The sequence below is a fragment of the Echinops telfairi genome, unplaced genomic scaffold, assembly GCF_000313985.2.
Source record: "Echinops telfairi isolate 266 unplaced genomic scaffold, ASM31398v2 ScPeMD7_7467;HRSCAF=8505_1, whole genome shotgun sequence".
NCBI classification, from domain to species: Eukaryota; Metazoa; Chordata; class Mammalia; order Afrosoricida; family Tenrecidae; genus Echinops; species Echinops telfairi.
In genome coordinates this window covers 12075861-12095801 of record NW_022111368.1, presented here as the reverse complement: position 1 = coordinate 12095801, position 19941 = coordinate 12075861, and the positions used below count along the sequence as shown (strand labels likewise).

Here is a 19941-nt window from a genome sequence, read left to right as displayed (position 1 = left end):
AAGAAAGAAAGAGAATTTTTATTAGCATTGTTACAGGCAATGCGTTACATATGAACCGACCCTTAAAGTGTACAACCCCAACCAAGCTGAAAGCAGATCAATCAGTAGAGTGAAATCTATACTGTACACAAGTGCAGAAATAGGGTCACCCTGAACCTCAAACAGAAGGCCAAAATCACTTTACAAAAAAAGTAAATAAAAGCAACACCCCCTCCCCCCTTTCTTTAATTTAAAAAAGTGCCAGCTCTTAAGCGGCGGAGCATCAAAAATATCCAAGGAGACGCCCAATTAATGCTGTAATGCCTGAATGCAGAATTGTTCGGTCCCAAACGGGCCAGGCCTGGCCATCAAAAGCTTAATTTAAGCTTTTGTCTATTTTCAGCTTTTGGAATATGTGAAAGTCTCTTTCTCTATGATTTTGAATTTCTTGCCCGTGTCAGCCCCGCAGTTAGCTAACCGTCGTGAGTTCTACGCGTGGAGTCCCAGATTTCCCTTCGGAAGGCTTAAATCTGAACACAAATGAAGGAACCAAGAAACCAGACACCAGGATCTCGGGGAGTCAGGAGAGAGAGTGGAGTTAGTGCCAGCATAGAAAAGCACTCTTGCCCTTAACCTTAGAGTTCTACTTTGGTAAATATTAATATTTAACCAGTTAGCAAAATATTTAACCAAGTTAGCGAAATTAACACCGTCATTTCAATAGTTACTTTTTTGTGCATAGTAAATGTTGCAAGATGAACTTCACATTTGATAAAGCAGACTTGGAAAACAGTTTGCAAGAAAGTATGCCTCCCTCTCAATACCAATTTAAGCTCGGGGACAATGACTATTGACCTCTGGCAAGTGCCGCTGGTCTACGGTGGCGGAGGCCCAGGGCAGCGCTAGATTGTCTGGTAGCCAGCATGACTTCTCTTCCTGCCAACCAGGTAAGCGATGAGCACGACGAGGACAAGTCCTGCCAGGGCGCCGCCAACGGCGATGGGGATCAGCATGTTGTTCTCGTCCAGCGGGCATTCCTCCACTGAAAAGAAAAACAAGAGGCATCGCAGGGAGGGTCGCATGTGTGTCTGCCGAACAGATAGGACCAACCCAACCGCCGATGCCGCCCTCCTCCCACCTCTGCCCACCCTCCCTCCGGGGAAAGAACACAAAACCCAGGCAGCCGAGTCCAAGTTCTAACGAACAATCTCCCCGAAGAGGAAGGATGGGGCTTTCTGGCTGGCTATGAGATGAAGGAAGTGAGGGTCCCAGAAAGGAGCCAAAGCTAGAACCCACCAGCCACTCCCAGGACGGACCTGGCCATGGGATCTGTCAAGAACTCTGCCCAGGAGACCCCATGGGCAGTTCTACTCTCCATCAACTTGACAGCAACCTGGACCCACAGTCAAAACCCAACACCTGCCACTCGGTGGTCAGTGCAGCCGGTCAGTTGTGCCCCACACTCGCAGGGCCTCTAAGCACATCAGACAGACACAAGACTCAGTCAGAGTATTGTTACATAACCACAGAGAGCGGCCTCATACGAAAACACCAGCACGGAAAGCTATTGTTTCGGAGCCCGTCCTCCGCGCTGGTGGCGGTGCTCCCTTACTCTGCCCTTCCCCTGGACGGAGCTGCCCTCTGCGATTTACACCGCACCCAAAAAAGCACTAGGGGCCCCCTCAGGGGATGCCAAACCGTGGTCCTTTGCAAGGCTTTCTAACTTGGGGAACAGGGAGGACTAGAGCAGTTGGACAGAGGAAGGAAGATGAAGGGTGGTCCCCAATGACATCTACCCCAGGGCAGCCCTTGACCCCCTGGAAGAACGAGCAGGTGGCATTATCCTGACAGGGAAATTCCTTGGGTGAGGCTTTTCTGACCTTTTTCTCACCAAGACAGTTTTCAATTTTCTTGAATGTCTTCATAATTAGGCCCCAGGATAGTCTTTCAGAAATTGTACCTAGATTATCCCTTGCATATCCCCCAGGCCCTTCACAGTTGCCTTAGCCGCCTAAGCTGATCCCTGTCTTAAGGCCATCTTTGAGGTCTTCCCGACCCTCCTGAAAGCACGTGAGCCATGTAAAAGATGTCGTCCTCTTAATGTGAGGGCAGCATTCCTGCACACTTGGTGGAGACAATCAACGATTTGGAAAGATGTTCATTTGACTTTTGTTACGGACTTAGTATGAGCTCTGACTCTGGAAACCATTTTTTCTTGTTGCACAAAAACTTTTTTGGAAGGCACTCTAAAAAAAGTCACTAAAGCAAGTGAATTACCGAGGGAACAGGTCTCCACAATCAGAGACTTATCCAAATACATTCTGCTTGGAATAAACCCCAGCATGGATAAATGGAGCCCCCAGCAGCAATACTTTTTGACTCACCCTGGTACATTTTTATATTCAACTTTCACAAAGGGAAGAGCCACAACTATTTCTTAAAATAGCAGTATTCTTAAATAGTGTCATGTGTTCTATCTTTGTTATTTAATGTTGGATCTTTCTAAAACAGGGAAACAGGAATAGGAATTTGCTCCGGAATTTTCTGATAGGAAAAAGCAAGCAGTCCTTTGTAGAGAAAGAGGGTGTTCTTCACGCCCGCCCACCTGCCTGCACCCCTATAGAAGCTATTAAATAGTCAAAATAGAACCACCAAATGTCTGGGCTGTGGACAAGTTTTCAACATTTCCCTTCCGACCACCACCCTCAATGCGACCTACCAGATCCAAACTCATCGCCTGTGACCTTGAAAGCCTGGACCCACACTTTGAAAACGTTGACTGAAAAAGCCTTTGTGACTTGAATGTTTTCCTCGGCATTACACTTGTAAGAATTCCCAACGGCGGCTTGAAGTGCTCTCAGCGAGTTGTTGGCAGCTTTAAAAGCGGGCTCTGCAAATGCATCAGAGCGGTCTGGTTATTCTGGGAAATCTTGGGTGGGGAGGGGCATTCACTTGATCTGCGTTTTGAGTCTTACCTTTGGCATCAGGAAGGGTGGTATTTAACTGGATTCCTTGTAAGAAGAAACGGCTGGAACTTGTATTCTTAAAGAGAAAGGAGATAATCCTGAATCCAGGGGACCAGATTTTTGGGGTTTTGCTCAGACTGAAAAACTACTTGATGGTAAATTTGACTGTCCCATATTGCTGGCTTTAGAACGAATGTGGAAAATGTTTGCACGTAAAGAGCATCATGGAACTCTGAAGGATGCAGCAATTTGGGAAAGCTCATTGCAGAACCTCCTGAAAACCCAAAGCAGAAGTCTGCTAGCAAGTAGGCTGAAGGAGCAAAGTCCAAGTGTCTCTGAATAGCACAGAAAACATTACTAGAGACGTTAAAAGTACAAGAAACCAACTGCCGCTCACTGCATGACCAGCACATTCAAAGTATTTACACTGAGTGCCATGTATGTCTGTTCCGGCACTGGCCAACAAAGGAAAAGTGGGGAGCTAGGGGACCAAAAAGATCTTCAAATAAGGACAGAGGGGGGGGGGGGTGGAAGGGAAGACTTCTTTTTTCTTCAGGCAAGCTGTAACTTTTAGGACTGCCAGCAAGACGGTCTGTACGCAGACTCAGTCACCTCAGGCAGCACCCCCACCCCACATGCAGCCTTGACTTTCTGAAGGAAAAAATATAGTAATGCTTGCTAGGTGCTCCATCAAAAAATACCCACTCACTGTCATTGAGTCCATGCCGACTCACCGCGACCCTCTGGTCAGAGCAGAACTGCCCCTGTGGGTTTCCGGGACTGTCACTTTTTATGGGAGTAGAAAGCCTCATCTTTCTCCCACAGAGGGGCTGGTTTCAAACTGCTGACCTTGCAGTTAGCAGCTCAAAGTGTAACCCAATGTGCCATCAGGGTCTCTTGCTTTTATCAAGTACGCGGACGGAGGGGAAAGGAGGGGTGGAAGACTAGAAAGTGAATTCCACACGAAGGCCCCTCTGATACCCAAATCCTCCTGAGTGTGAAAGAGCACAGGCCTCACCATCCCAAAGCTGAAGACAAGCAGATGGACATCTTCTCCTCGGAGCTCCAGCGTCACCGCCCGAGGGGAGCAGCTCCCGCTGATGCTCGTCTTGTTCGGGTTGATGTTGACCACTCTGGTCACAGTCTGAGTGCAGAACGCAAACAGGTTAGCCACCCGTTTCTATGCCTCGGGTGCCTCCACTCCAGAAAGTCATAAACACACCCCACACCAGGAACTTGCGACCATGTGCGCTGTAACTGAGACCGGAGGGAAGCACTGCATGTTCCCACTACTGCCAAATGGTCTTGGTTCCAAAGCATTTCCTCCCCACTACGTCCAGGAAGATGTGCAACTGTGTGAGCAGCCCGGTCCCCGTCTCCTTCTCAGCCCGTCAAAGGCACACATTTAAAACCATGGCAAACAAGCCAGTCAGGGAGGAAGGATGATTCCAAATGAAAAGTCTACAAACAACACTTACACGCTTGTGCGTTTAGTCAACTTTAACATTCCAGACCATGGTGTCAGTCCATTTTTTCTGAAGAGCGCCAAATGATAACTACACTGGACCGTGGGCCCACTACTCAACGCCCAGTGCTCCAGAGGAAGCCCGCCACAGAGGATCCATCAAAACAGAAGGGGAGGGCTGTGTTCCAGTCAGGTTAGTTACAAAATCAGAACACTGGTTCTTCTTCTTTACAACACACTTCCACAAAGTTGCATACCCATCTATCAACTGATTTTTAAAATATCTTCTTTTTGTAGTTACCATGAGCATTTTCAGTCACTGCTAATAACCTGTTGCAATGTTTTATCAGATGAGAAAGTGCTGGCATTACATCATTCCTACCAACCGGCTGATGATACAGTCGTGTAGATAGATGCTAACCCAGCAGCTACGTAAGCATTCTTCATAACCATATTGATGATAAAGGCTTTGTAATAACTATAGCATTGTTCCTTATAAACTCCAACTCATGAGAACTTCAACCTATCTTTATAATGGGCACAAATAATATTCTCCCACTTCTAAGGCCTCTATTAGCAGCAACAGGAAAACTGACCCAATTTCGTCTCAGCCAGACAGCCCTACCCCAGGATCAGCAATACCCATCCTAGTATGATGGTCGTCTCTGCAGTCTGACTGCTTCCACGATTCTGACTTGCACTAACAGGCTACTCCGTGATGCACACAGACAAGATGCTGTGGCCAGAGTCTCTACATACCGTGTTATCCTTTTTCTCATAGGTGATGTTCAGCTGTAAGGCCATGCTGGCGAGCAGACAAGTTCCATTACTGCCAGTCACGTTGTACTTAAACACTGATGGGTTTTCTGGCGCTGGAGAAGGCGAAGGGGTTGTAGGCTTTGGACTTGGTGCTATTGTGGGGGAAGGTTCATCTTCCTTGCAGCGAGTCTCTGGAGGAACATTGGAAGTGAATCACGGGGTGCACAGGAAGGAAATTTGAAACCTAGCTTTCTTATAGGTATCAATCCTTATAACAAGAGCCCAGCTCTGACCTGAACACTGACATCACTCTTTGAACTCAATGCATACACTGGCAGACTCTCGAGAAGGCCTTCAGAAAATGGCCTGTTTTCTCAATTTTCTCAAAGACAAAGCATCACCAATAGTTTCCTCAATGATGAGGACAGAAAGAACACGTTTACCTACAATAAATAGATGCCTCGGGGTATCAAGACGTGACTGTCCTACAGCACTAACTGACAAGAGCTGCAGAGAGAGGTTTCCAAGCCTGGTTAATGTACTGCTCTCCGTGAGCTGACAACTCCAATTGGGGACGCTACCTCTCATCCAGGCCTGCTGCTTCTGCATGGCCACCTTACATGTCAGAGGTCAAGAAGAATGCCTTGAGCCCGCTCAGGAAGGCCATGCTAGTTAGCCAGCCACTTAAAATGGTGGGAAAATCCCACCTGCTATCATCAGCTCTCAGTGTGTGTCGTGTTCTGTGCTAGAAAAGATCCGTGAGGAAAAGAAAACGGTGACAAAAGGCCCCTTGAGTACAGGAAAAGAAACAGACATTAACCACACAAACACATAAGTACAAAGTGTCCTGCTATAAATAAAAGGGCGCAAAGCTGAGGAGGTTCTAGGGCAGGAGAGAGAGGAAAGCCAGGCGGGCTGCTCGGCGGACTTGATGCTGAAGTTGACACTGAGAGATGATCAGAGTCCAGGAAGGAAAAGACTGCTTTGAAGCGGACTGTGGTAGCAAGTGTACAATACTGCTCGATATGACTGAACAATAGAATGATACATGCATTAACTCCCAATTGAAAACAGGTAAAAGGTAAGTAGAAGCTAACCAGTAGTTTGGGGCAAGCAGTCTCGTTTCTGGAGAAGGGGGGAGCACATGTTGTGTTGAGTATGTGAAGACCCTGAAAGGAGAGACTCAGTCCAGTCCAGGGAGGTTGGGGTGGAGGGAGGGTAGAGCAGGAGGTCAGGGGAGGCTCCTCACGTCTTAGCTGTCTTAGCCACCCCATGCCCCTATGGACAAGTCAGTTCAGCTCCTCATATTAACTGGTACACATTCAGAATGCTTTAGATTGACATGTATATTCAAAATTAAGACATACAGATCTAAAAGTAGAAAGGCAGCTCAATATCTTCTACAGCAGCAGACAGGCAGGCCTACTATGGCAGATGACCATGAAGAGTCTAAAAATCAAGACGCACGGCACCAGCAACCTCAAAACTAGGTTCTTCCAGGGTGCAGTGTAGCACCCATGAAATACACCTCGTTCCTCTGGTTCCTGAGTACTCCCCGCCCCTCCCCCACTGCGACCCAGTTCTACCTTACAAACCTCACTAGACCGGAGGACACACATTGGCGCAGGTAAGAGCTTTGGACACATGGAATTCAGGACAGATAAAATGCTCAGGTACATTAGTGGAGTAGTGGTGTCATGAGGGAAGGGGGACGGTAGAAGTAAGAGTGGGGGCAAGGGGGAAAAAGGGGGAACCCATCACAAGGTTGGAGATATAGCCCCCTCTCCCCCCAGGGGGACACATTACAGAAAGGAGACAACAAACAGTGTAAGACACGAAATAACAATATATAATTGATCAAGAATTCACGGGTGGGGCAGGGGGTGGGGAGGAGATACCAAGGGCTCAGGTAGAAAGAAATGTTTTGAAAATGTTCATGGCGATGTATGTACAAGTATGCTTAACATAATTGAATGATGGATTATCATAGATCTGTAAGCACCCCCCCATAAAATGATTAATAAAGTAATATAAGATAAAGCTAGGTTCTTGACACCTTGCTCACATTTAGTCTGCCCTTTCACCAGTCCCACAAGCTGAGCAATGGGAAGCGAGTCCAACTGGTCCTCGGTGCGAGAAAGTACCCCCACCTCTGGTTACCACTGACCACCCTTTTTCTTTTTTATTCAACACGAAGAATGAACTTTTATTTTAGTACAACCTTCTACCAAGCCGGAAGAAGTTTACCAGCCTTGCTGTTCTGGAAGGAAGATCAAGCTGGGTTGCTGGCTGAGTGATAAGTGTTGCTACAGACCAATGATGATATCCTTGCTCTGTACCGATCCTGATCCTGACATGCGGTAGGTAACCTGCTAATCTCCCTAACAAGCCTCCATAATTATGGGTTTTGTCTGTGAGTCCCATGTGGCCATTGCATCGAATTATCCACACGAGCAGAGAAGTAGAGGGAGAAACGGCTGGAGGGAGGGCAGGAAAAGAGGGAGGGTGGAGCCCTGCCTGCCCTCTGCCTTGGGTTTGTGTGGAGTCGGATTCTCCTCCTCCCTCTTACAGCTAGAAGTCAGATGTGGCCTCTGTACCAATTACTCACCTTCTAAAATGGATTATTATTTTTATATCACAAGGGTAGTAAATTGATTTGGTAAGGGTGACTTAACTTCTCCAAGATCACAGAGCTAGTAAGTTGCTTGGACCCCTGATCACAGAATCCCTGTTCTCAGCCTCTGGATGAACCTGAACCGAGGACAAATAAATAACTGCCTCACCAGCTGACTTAGAAGACAGACCCTGTACTGGGTCACTAACTCATCAGAAAGGGCAGCCGGGCTGGTGCTTCCTCACCACCTGTCCCTAAGCCTGCCTGAGCTGAGACTGAGATCAGAATTGTGTCTTTGTGTAAAGCTCACTATCTTGAAGTGAGAGAGATCCTGTGACCCTGATCTCATGGGCTCTAGCAAGGAAAACTGCAGGGGTGGTTTCCATTGCTTAGCCCTTCCACCCTTTGCAATCAAGATGCATGCCCCTCTTCCAGAGGTCACCATCTCACAACGAGGGAAGAAAACGGGACTGCAGGATTTGAGCCACCGACTTGGTCCCTGGCTGTATGGATGCTTCTGCACACAGCTATTAGGAGAGTGAGTGCTTTCATTTGCCGCAGTCAGACAAATGGCTCCCAGGAGACGGACCTTACCCTCCTTGCTGAAGTTGCCGTGTGAAAGGTATGCCTGGATGGTGGCATCATGGAGTGTGATTGTCACATTATTCTTGTGCATCGGGTTGCGGCTCATGCATCTGTATTTTTTATCTATGTCTGCTCTGATGTCAGTAGAGAATTCCAGAGTTTGGGTTCCTATATATAAAAAGCAACAACAGAATTTTGAACTACTTGCAGTACTTCGTGAGAGTAATTTTAGACAATTCTCAACTTGATTTTCCAGCACCTTAGAACTATCAATTTTGCTAATTTGGTTCTTACCCTCAATGCTTGCATCGGAGAAAATATGTGTGTCTGACAAGTTATAAGTAAAACTTAGCCTCTGGACACTGTAATGGGTTTTATCCCTTGTGAAATTGAGTGCCAGGCTATATCCTCTTCCAAAGGCAATCATGAGACGGGGCTCAGAAGCGTTCTCTTTACCACAGGAGCTGCTGCTATTGAGTACTTCTGCATCTGATGGCAGGTCAAAGTGCGCAACCTAGAGCAAACATAATTACAATCACTCAATTCCTATAGACATTCTAAATTTTTCTGGCTAAAAAACAAATTTTTCTTGCTAATTTATATCATTGCATGTTTGAACTTTTTTAAAAGCTATGAGTCACATACTAATGCAGTCCTGAAAAAGAAAGAGAACTATGTGGGTTGACAAAAACATGTTTTTGTGAAACAGTAAAGCATTTAACAATGTAAGTATGGTCATTTGTGGAAGAAACTAACATAATTTAATCCAAACACCAAATGAGTGAAGCAGAAATTTAAGAAATGCTTAGCCAAGTGTCTCGAATTTGAAAAGATTTCATGAAAACAGAATCCATCCAGTTTTCTCCTATCTTAATAGAGCCCACACTCTACAAATAGCATTAGGAAGGCCTGAGTGGCTACTACAAGATTCAGTGTTTTGCAGGAAGGTCTCATCAGTCCAGCAAGCCTGGCCTCTGCACCTGCTGTCAGAGAACAAGCAGGGAGTACAGAATACGGCAAGTACCGAAAATGATCACTTCAACAGAAGAAGTAAAATATGACGCACAATATATTTACAAGTGTATGCATTAACTAGAATATATTAAACGCCCATGAAGAGAAATACAAACAAAAATATATGCCATTTATTAGAAATCTAGAAGATGCAAAAACCTTTACTGAAGTTATCTACACACAAAGTTTAAGCAAAACAACTAAGGTCAAGAACAAAGGAGCACAGTATTTGTGTCCCTACTCAAATGGCTGTTTCTATACATTTCCTAGAGCGGAGTTATTCATCTAGTAGTCCTTCCTGGTGCAAAGGGTGAATGTAGTCAGCTGGCTAACCCAAACGCTGAAATCTATCCAGAAGCACCGTGGGAGCCGGCCTCCTTCTCCAAAATCAGTGTGGGAACACTCCACTAAGCACAATTTTACTCAGATATACATGGATCACCAGGGGTTGGAGTGAGAGTGACAGCAACTTGTTAATAACTTATCCAAAGTAAATTCAATAGCTCAAGAACGCTACATTCCATAGCAAGAAGACAGAAACCACCTAAATGCCCATCAATGGAAGAACAGATTACCTGCGGCACGCACACACAACGGAACCCTATGAATGCTAAATAGCAATAATCAATCTGCAAAACGCTGAGTTAACATGGATGAACCTAGAAGATATCACACTGACAGAAATAAGTCAACCACCAAAGGATAAATATTGTATGAGACCACTACTATAAAAAGTCAGGAAGAAGGAAGACAAGTCACTGAGCTGGAGGGTAGATGGTGTGAGCTTGGGTGAAAAAGAAGACGGTATACTATAAGAAAGAGGTTGGAAAGAAAGAAAAGATGGTGGCAGAAGACTTGGAAGGAGTGGAAGAATAAAGACAACAATGGTTATAAATGTTTTACACCCAATCCTGCAACAAATAATGATCGACTAATAGATGCGTAGACAAACAGAATAGTTGAACGGGTATGTGAGGGAGAATATGCATATCTATATAATACACGTGTTTGACCAAGGACATTTCTACATGCGTATTTACCTATGCTGCAAATATATCCATGAATGTGGTGGAGCATACAGGGAGTAAAGTTAGGGAAACTTGTTAGACATAACCAAATACCTGAAGGGAATGAGGCCCTGGATCTGGGGTCCTGGCACCAAGGTCAACTGTCTTAACACAGTCCACAAAGACAATGTTCTATATCCCACTGGTGAGTAGCAGATGAGGAGTTAAAAGTTTGTGAGTGGTGGGTCCTTGAACGTGCAACTATTGGTCTCTCCGTGTCCAGAGGAAAAGGGTGATGAAAATCAGCGTCAAAAGAAAATAGTCCAATGGACTAATAGACCACACAAACAGCCTTCACTCACGCCCCTGAGACCAGAACTAGATGGTCTCCGATCACCATTACCACCTGCTAAGGGATTGCATTAAATGGTCTAGAATAGAGTGGGAGAAAATTGTGAGACTAAAGTCCAAAGTCATAAAAACGACCAAGCTTACTGGTCAGATAAAGACCAGTGGAAGAGACAATGGCCCTTCATCATCTACAAGTCTGGAAATGAACTCACCCCCACGGCTCAGTTTTCAGCCAAACAATAGACAGGTCTGTAAGGGGAACAGCAGCACCTTAAGAGTATGAGAGGTATGCATACCAGTGTTAAGCAAAAACAAAGGATGAAAACTGCAAGTGGGATAAGCGATATTACATTGTAGAGATTACAATCAATGCCATGAAACAAAATGTGTGAATTGTCAAATAAACATTAATTTGCTCTGTAAACTTTCACCCAATTCTCTGACACATACCTCCCTTACATTCAGAGTTCACTGAGGATTGAAAACAATTATTTAAAAAAATAAACAATTATTTTAAAATTTGACCAACTAACAAAAGGAGTGTGGCCTCACAGATTATGGTTAGCTGATGGTTAACCATCAGGTCTCACAGAAATGGTTAATTATATATTAAATTGTGATTATAAAAAACACAATTACATAAAGATAACTATAAAATGTTCATGATAGAATAGTGAAAAAAATTGAACACAAGTTGGTTTGTTCATTATGACTGCAGCTGCATCACATGGAATACTGCATGTTATTGATGAGTCTAGAAAGGGATACGCATTCATCAAAAGAACCATGTTCAAAGGAGATTTCTTAGCAAAGATTTAATTTTTAAATCATAAAATCTCACTCACTCACCCCCACATTCTCTCTCTTTTTCTCAAAGCAAAAACGCTGGGGTTTCTTACCTTAGAACCATTCTTAGTCTCATAGTTCACTAAGAAGGAAGCTGAGAAGTCGGCCATGATGCAAGCTGTCCCGTTGCCATTCTTCACCACAAACACGGATGCTGATGCACCATGCACGAGGCCTGGCATTTCCGAGAAAGACAGAGCACTCAAATAAACACCTTTCTGAAAAGACATTGGGCAGGGCTGCCTTCACAGCATGTAGCAATCGTTAATTGTATTGGAAGATTCCACCATGCTTCTCAAAGCACTAAAGAAGACACCCAGACACGGGCCAGCTTACTTAAGTCTTCTGCCCCATCCAGGGCAAGATTTTGAAAATGTCACCTAGCCACCCGATCAGTTTGCTACACTGCTCTGGAGCTATTGAATGTTTTCCTTCCAAAGACTGGTCTGGAAAGCTCCTATCAGATTTCTGGGTCAACGGTAAGCATCTATCCTCACAGGATTGTACTCTACAACCTAGGGGGGAGGCGCTTTAAAACATAACTTAACCCTGCCCATCACAGTCGAAATGAGTATCTATCTTCTACAGAAATCCCTGGGTTCTACAGAAGAGCTTGTGCTATCTTTCACCGTAGTCTTTAAAAGATTGTACATAAAAGTTTGATGTTTTTACTATTATTGGAATGGTAATGTGGTGAAAAAGGTAATAGCCTCAATACCTGGGCTCTTTTCTCAATATCAAAAGGTCCTCAAAGTTACTGATTGCTTATATTTGACCTGAACTGCACCTGTGTGACCTTAGGCACACTCAACCTCTCTCGGTACAGCGGCCACCGGTGGCCTTAAGATGAAGGGACAGAAGAGGAAGGCACGGTCTCAAGGGCCGGTAAACTTTACAGTGATCACTTCTCGAAGGACTTTCGCTTTGAGTAAATTCTTTGAGGGCCATCTCTGGCTTCTTTCTAGCCCCAGAGCCCTGTGGTTGAGATGTAATCTCATCACTATAGTAGGGAAGTTAATTGTATAAGTTGCTTGTTTTATTGACATTTTTTTTTTTTAAAAGAAGCAAAAGTACCTTTTTCGCTTGTAAACCCACAGTGCCAGCCACATTGCACAGCCTAACTGGCGCAGAAACCATGTGCCATGACTTGTCTTGGCGGCTACAAGTTAGTGCCGGCCCTTCTCAGGAAGGTGTACACGCTGTGATCGGTTCTAATTTGCATTGCAAGTGTGAACATGACTTAAGCATACTTTGAGGTCAGTAAATGAAAATGAGCTAAGTGGAGAGCAAGATGTTTTGAGAATGATGAGGGTAATGAATGTACAAATGTGCTTTACACAATGGATGTATATGGCTTGTGATAAGAGTTGTATGAGCCCTCAATAAAAGGATTAAAAAAAAACCCAAAAAAGAAAATGAGGTGACACTGAATTACTGGAATAACTTTCTAAATCATTAAAAATTTTTAATGATCCCAAAGCACTACATTAGGAACACACATTAACTTTTCTATCACAATTTTTGTGATTTTGTACATAAGCTGAACTATAAAAGGAAAGCAAAGAGTATCACCAAAACACATTTAAGATAAGCATTCGCTTGTGATAAGAGTTATATGAGCCCCTAATAAAACGATTAAAAAAAAGAGATAAGCATTAGCAGCACTAGGTGGGCCCATGTCTATCCTGCAAGGTCCAGTAGTTTTGTTTGTCTTTTTTATTAATCATTTTATTGGGGGGGGGGGCCTCTTACAAATCTTATAACAATCCGTCATTCAATGTCTTAAGCACATTTGTACATGTGTTGCCATCAACATTTCCAAAACATTTTCATTCGACTTGAGCCCTTGCTATCAGCTCCTCTTTTTCCCCTCCCTCTCTCCCCCACCCCAGGCCCAGTAGTTTTGAATGATTAAATTAAGAAATTTATCACTAAAAACCAGTTTGGGTCAATGAGAAAAATGTCTAGAGTATTTGTATAATCAATTCTAAGGAAAAATGTATTTATGCTAATTATATTGATATGTGTTATTTTTATTTTTATTATTTCATGAAAGTGGTAATCGGTAAAAAAAGTTTTCTTCTCAAAGTAGTTAAAATGTCTAGGGTGATTTCATTGAATTCCTAGGTAATACAAGCTCAACACAAGCAAGCACCTTCCGGCTGTCCCTACCAGAACACATCAACTCCCTGGCCTGTGTAAGACTGCTAAGGTCTTGCGCTTTTTCACTTGGATGTGAGGGTCAAATAAAGGAGAAGTTTTTGCTTATTCTGTCAAAACACTCCTCCTTAGCAATTTAAAACGAGTGCAGCGGTAGGAAGAACTAACTGTGCTTCTCGGCTCAAGACCTAGGTCCACACCAGCGTCTCCCACCAGCTGACAGAGCAAACCTTCAGTGTAGGGGCCTGTCAAATGAGATAAGGGTACAGCCATCTTCGATGGCTCAGTGTTTTCAATGAGCCAGTGAATGGAAGGTCTTTAGTAGAAGATGACATTTTAATAACCGCTAGTATGACTAAAGTATTACAATATTGGGAGCCCAGGTGTGTGTATGTATATTCCTAAAGAGTTATGTGTGCTTGTTATATGTTTGGTTAAGAGATTTTACCAAAACTGGACATTACTTCATTATAGTGGTTGCACCTTGGGCCTCAATCTTCCTGGTCAGCAGTTCGAAACCAGCAGCAGTTCCGAGGGAGAAAGACTGGGCTTTGTACTCCCGCAAACAGTCAGTCTCCGAAAGCAGACTGGATGGCAGTGAGTTTGGAGTATTATTACTAGAGCTTTAATTTCTGTACAGGTACAGATCGTATCTATCAGGTTCATTTACTCTTCAATACATGAATAAGTTTCTTATTTAACAAGCACTACAAAGGTGCTGAGGAGCCCTGGAGGCTAGTAGGTTGTTAACTGCAAGGTCAGCAGTTTGAAACTACCAGCAGTGCTTCCAGGGAAAAGACAAGGGTTTCTACTCCCACAAAGTTTTCGGAAAGTCTTGGAAACCCCCAAAGGCAGTTCTATCCTGTCATATTGAGTTGCAACTGAGGCAAAGGCAGTGAATTTAGTTTTTGAGAGTAATGTGCTTACCGTGTGCCTACCATGTACTGCTCTAAGCACTTGGCAATTTATTGAAGTAAAATAACACCCTAATAGGTTCACACTACTTTGAATTCCTTTCACAGATGTGGGAACTAAGAAACAGGAAAGTTGTGTAACTTGCTCAGACTGCACAGCTTGATAAGTGATGGCAGAGCCAGATCTGGGACCTATGCCTTCTGACTCAGAGGCACATGCTCCTGGGATTCAAAGCCCTGAGAGTTATTAGCTCCAGAATAAATTCTCTGAACTACTGGCTCTCAAGTATTTGAATGAATGAATATGCTTTGAATTATGAGACATTTGCTTTTGAAATGAGTTTGCCACTTGAATGAACTAGTCAATAATATTCTTTATAGAAATAACTTTTATAGGAAATCACACCCTAGTTTGTTTAGAGTTTATGTTTTAATCCATATTTTCCTTCTTAACTACGGAAGAAAAACAATCACCTATGATTTAAAGGGGGTAGGAGGGTTAATGGGGGGGGGGGGTCCAAAGTTTGTATATTCCCAAAGAGAGTTATATATGCTTGTTATATATGTTTGGTTAAGAGATTTAACCAAAATTGGACATTTCTTCATTATTTACTACTGAGTCCTGGAATATTATGCACAAGTTGGGCTGTAAATTGAGGAATGGAATACACTTTTTTTTTTTTAAATCAAAAGCCAATTGAATTAATGCTTGAGTAAAAGCATGTATTGTAAATCATATATATATATATGATTTAACTATATACATCATTATGGGCCTCAAAACATTTTTACCTCAAATCTAATGAAGAATTTGGCCTTCAATCTAAATAACTGACAACCCCCACAATCCAAGGCAGCAAACATCATTTTGCATAAAGCCTTTCAAACTCCCCAAGGGATCATCTTCCTTTTGAAAGGGGATGGAGGTGACCTGGTTAGCATCAAGTTTGTCTGTGCCGTCAACGAAGTAGCTAAAGCAAAAGAACCTTTGATTCCTAATTAACATGTAGGAGAAAAGAGTACTTTAAAGTTTGAATTTTTTTCTTTTAAAGATGCATTTTAGGGAAAACTTATTCGGCAAACTACTGTTACTTTAAATAGACCTAAATCCAAATTTTTGAAAGACCTTTTTAAATGTTAAGTTTTTAGTTGAATGTAACCTTCTTTAACAGGTATATTGCAACTGGAGTTAAAAGCTAAGTTTATGAGCAGCTATTCACGCAACCAGAGAAAAACTAAAAAAGTTATTAAGAAACTTTGCTGATGGGCTAGCACCAATTGACTCCTATCTCACCAGTTGGAAATGGCACTGCAATTAAATACACCTCAACATTATAAGTGAAATATTCAAGATGTAAGCCAGGCAATACCAAAGATTTCCATAACATTTATGCTTTTTTTAGTAATTTTTCTTAAAGTGAAGAACAATTTTCCCCTCCTGCCAATTATATTCATTCCTATATTGGCCGCACACATTTCACATGAGAAAAATATTCAATTAAAAAGCAAAAGTTTGTTTGACTAAAATATTTACATATTGTTTTAAAATCCAGAATATCAATTGCTTTGTTTAAATGACAAGTGGTATTTTTTCTAATGGCATCCTCTTGGTTAAAACCAAAGCTAAAAAGAGGGAGAAAAAAAGGGGTTGGTGGGGAGGGCATAGAAACAGTGTTTCCTTCCCTTGTGATTGAATTTACTATAAATAAAATTCACCCTCAGAGAAATGAACATATCTGACATATCTTGAATGAATCATTTGCCCAGCTCACCTCTCACGTAACCCACATGAACCAAGACAATCTTTAGAATGGGTTAAGGAAGTACGTCTTCAAAAGAAAAGGCAACTATATACATATATATACATATATACTCTGAGGTTAGTGACAGTCACCAAAGTGTACAGTACATGGTCCTGTTAACTAGATAGTACATTTTAATCATGAGTGGAAATTTGTACCAGATAATCCAACGATAGCCTTCACTCTATAATAAACAACCAAAGAGACTGTAAGTCCAACTTACATTTGCAGCTGAATTCTAAAAGGACTGCCTTTGAATAATAGGCTCAACTGACAATAGGGCTTGAATTGTGGAATGTACATTGATCAGGCACTCCATACATTTCTGCTGGGTTTAGCCAGTGTATCGCAGATGCAGTAGAAGCACAAGGTGACCACATGATCCCAGGTAGGCAGTGCTGGGTTACTCAATAAGGTAAGCAGGGCTTTACTTGTGCTTGTTAGTCTGTAGTGAGCCATTTCACATTTTTTCACAGCAAAAGTCCGGCTCCAAAGTATGGCAGGCATTTCTGTCTCCCAACCCCAAAGCACCTTCTTAGAGAGTTATTACCTCTCTTCAAATTTAGATTCCCTTCTCAGGGCCCAATGCCCAGTAAGCACGGTAGGCCTGGGCACCCCACCCCATACTTATTTACTATACTGCAGTGAACAATTCCATATGGGTTTCACCACAGACCCATGTTAAATTGTTCACTAAATAGTAAGCAGACACAAGTGAGTTTGCCTTGCTTATCTGACCATGAGTCGACAGAAAACTGGTTTAAGGCAGCATACATTTCTCTTTATTAGTGCAGAAAAAGAGGGCAAAATTCCTCAATAAAATATTGGCTGAGCACCTGCAGTCCTACACTTTCTATACATGCCCAACGTGCTAATGGATTCTCTTTATTCTGGCTTACAGGAGCGAGCACACAGCCACTGGGCAAAGAGAACAATGCTCTTTAATGCTATTTAACTAAAATAAACACGGTCATTGTGTGTCCGAAGCCTCGTTTTACCTCTCCATGTGTTTGCCGGGGAACAGCATGACATTTTTTAAAGAAGACGATTTTACCAAGCCAAACTCTGCCCTCCAGTCAATTCCAACTCACAGCGACTCTTAGGAAGGTAGGGTAGCACTTCTGTGAGTTTCTGAGCCGGTAACTCTTTAGAGTCTTTCTCCCAAGACGATTTTAAAATATGATAATCAATTTAAATTCATTCACGTCAATAAAATACTGAAAGGGGGGAAAGTGCATTTCCCTTTCAGAGGCTGAGAAGCACTGCACCACCCTTTGTATTTCCTTCTGAGTAACATCCCCGTTGTAAAGGAGCTGGATTCAGGTCACCCATCCAGGCCGATTGAGACATCACACAAAGTTCCTGCCATCTTGGGTTGCACAGCCTCACCCCGGCCTCCTCAGCAAAACTTGCCAGTAAATTAAACCAGCAACTACAGCTATTCTGAAACTACCAAACCACAGAACAACCACTTATTAGTTTCGTTTCGAACTTAAAACCCCAGAAGAAGAAAAAACGAATCGGTGACTAAGCGACGAACCCTAAAACCGAGCGGACCCATGTCCTACAACTAAGATCTCATGCAATCAAGTCACACCCTTTCTTCCTCCAATTTTGGGTGCTTGGACTTCTAACTCCCAAACCACCTGTCGGGGAGGTTCAGCCCCCAAACCCCACACCCCTCCGCTGCAAGCCCAGCCGCCGCCCGACAGGATCCGCCGCCCCGGGAGAGCCCCGCTCGGCCCGGAGCCGAACTTCACCAGGGCAACGAACAAGTGCCGCCCAGACAACGCCTGGTGGGGACCCCGACGGCCCTGCCGCCCCTGGACCGACTCTTCCCCTCCTCCCGTAGGCCGCGACCCCTGAGTGCGGGGCGGCGGCGCTCCGCAGCGGCTGCCCTCTCGCCCCCGCCTTACCGAGCAGCAGCAGCAAGGGCAGCTGCCACCTCCGAGCTCCGCCGGGGGATGCCATGGGCGCGAGGGGCCGGGAAGGCCGGTGCAGGAGGGAGCCGAGCGGCGCGGGAGGGTCTCGAGGCGGTTGGCGGTTGGCGCCCCTGCAATCTGTCTAAAGTCGGGGGGCAGGGACTGAACCAAAGCGCCCGGAGGCCCGGGGTCGGGGCGGGACGGAGACAGCGGCGGCCCAGCGCACGGAGATGCTCCCGTCGCGCGGCTCTCGCAGGCCAGGAAGGAGCCCCCGGCCGACGGCTTCGCCGATCATGTGATTCCCCGCAGCGCCACCAGCCCCCACGCTGTCACGTGAGCCCCCAGGGGGCCGGGGGCGGGGCGAAGCAGCGGCCATCTCGCGAGACCGCGCGCGCGGGCGCCGGCCCGGCGGGAGCCCTGCGTGCCGTTGCGTGACGGCGCCGGCGGCCGGTTCGCCTGGTGCGTTTGGAGCCGGCCGTCGACACGTGGTCCAGCCCCCAGGCCTGCGGCGTCCGAGGAGGACGCGGAGGGCTTCTCTGTGCCCTGCGCGCGCCATGCTTTCGCTCGCGCCCTGGCTTTTTCCTGACCAGTGTGCCACGGAAAAGGGAAGTGGAAATGGAAAGTAAGTGGGAAGGGAAAGGAAGGGAAAGAGGAAGGCCGGACACGGAGAAAGGAGAGGCGGAGGCTGTGAGAGGCTGGCAACCCCCCCGGGTGATTGAATCCGGTCCCGAGCAAAACCCGGAGGCACCTCTCGCTTTCTTAACCTCCTTCCTTTGTAATCCACGCAACGAAAGCCCATCCGGTTATAAAAGTGGCAGCGAATTATTTTGTTACTGGATGTAAATGCGGAATTAGCGTCGGCACGGGGGGTTGGAGGTGGGAGGGTGAGTGACGGTGCTTTATTCTTCCAAGCAAATCTTAGGAAATGATTCCCGCCCACGCTGAAGAGGACGCCGGTTTCGTTTCTGAGTTACAACACCGACAGACAACTGTTTCTCAATTCTACAGTGCCCTCGCGAAGGAAACGCTTGGATTTGAAATCAGAAAGTTGCCTCGCTTTCCAGTGATCTCGTGGGCACTCCTGGTCTTTGGAAGTGCACCGGAGGAGTTTTACCTAAGAATATTGAGGATTCCCGCAAAGCGCTGGATACTAAAACATTTTTTCCTTCTCTGAAATGAAGTAATTCTTGAAATCCTGGAGTGGTTTCGTTTTAGAACTCATTTTGTCCTCTAATGGTCCAGAGTAGAGGTGGGGTTAAGATGGCAGGAAGATATTTGAACAAGTATATTAAATATTACGTTTCTTTAAGATGGTAAGGATAAGATCATATTAGTATAAAGACAAAAATAGAAGCAATGCGTAAGAGGGAGAAGACCCCATCAACATTCAAGAAGCCGGGGAAGACGTTTGTGTCATGTGTTTCCAAAGTAAGCAAGCTTAAAAAAAAAAAATTACAAAGGACAAAAACCCAATGCTGGACCGAATCTTGAGTGAAACGCATTCAGAGGTGCGTGATTCCTGGCTGTGACTTTTTCCTAAAGCACATATCAGAGAGA

General features: G+C 44.6%; 1 protein-coding gene and 1 long non-coding RNA gene across 2 annotated transcripts; one reads left to right on the top strand and one right to left on the bottom strand.

The window, feature by feature from the left end:
* LAMP1 (lysosomal associated membrane protein 1) lies at positions 1-18643 on the bottom strand. Its single transcript, XM_004704311.2, has 9 exons — positions 18379-18643; positions 11640-11761; positions 8663-8882; positions 8378-8536; positions 5170-5360; positions 3964-4089; positions 2955-3021; positions 2699-2869; positions 1-1021 (listed from the first exon to the last, which is right to left on the bottom strand). The coding sequence occupies exons 1-9, from the start codon at positions 18431-18433 to the stop codon at positions 882-884; spliced, it is 1251 nt and encodes a 416-aa protein (XP_004704368.1). The 5' UTR covers positions 18434-18643; the 3' UTR covers positions 1-881.
* A 261-nt stretch (positions 18644-18904) lies between these two features.
* LOC123520957 lies at positions 18905-19584 on the top strand. Its single transcript, XR_006679466.1, has 2 exons — positions 18905-19006; positions 19297-19584. It is a non-coding gene; the product is annotated as an uncharacterized LOC123520957 (long non-coding RNA).
* The last annotated feature ends 357 nt before the right edge of the window (positions 19585-19941 follow it).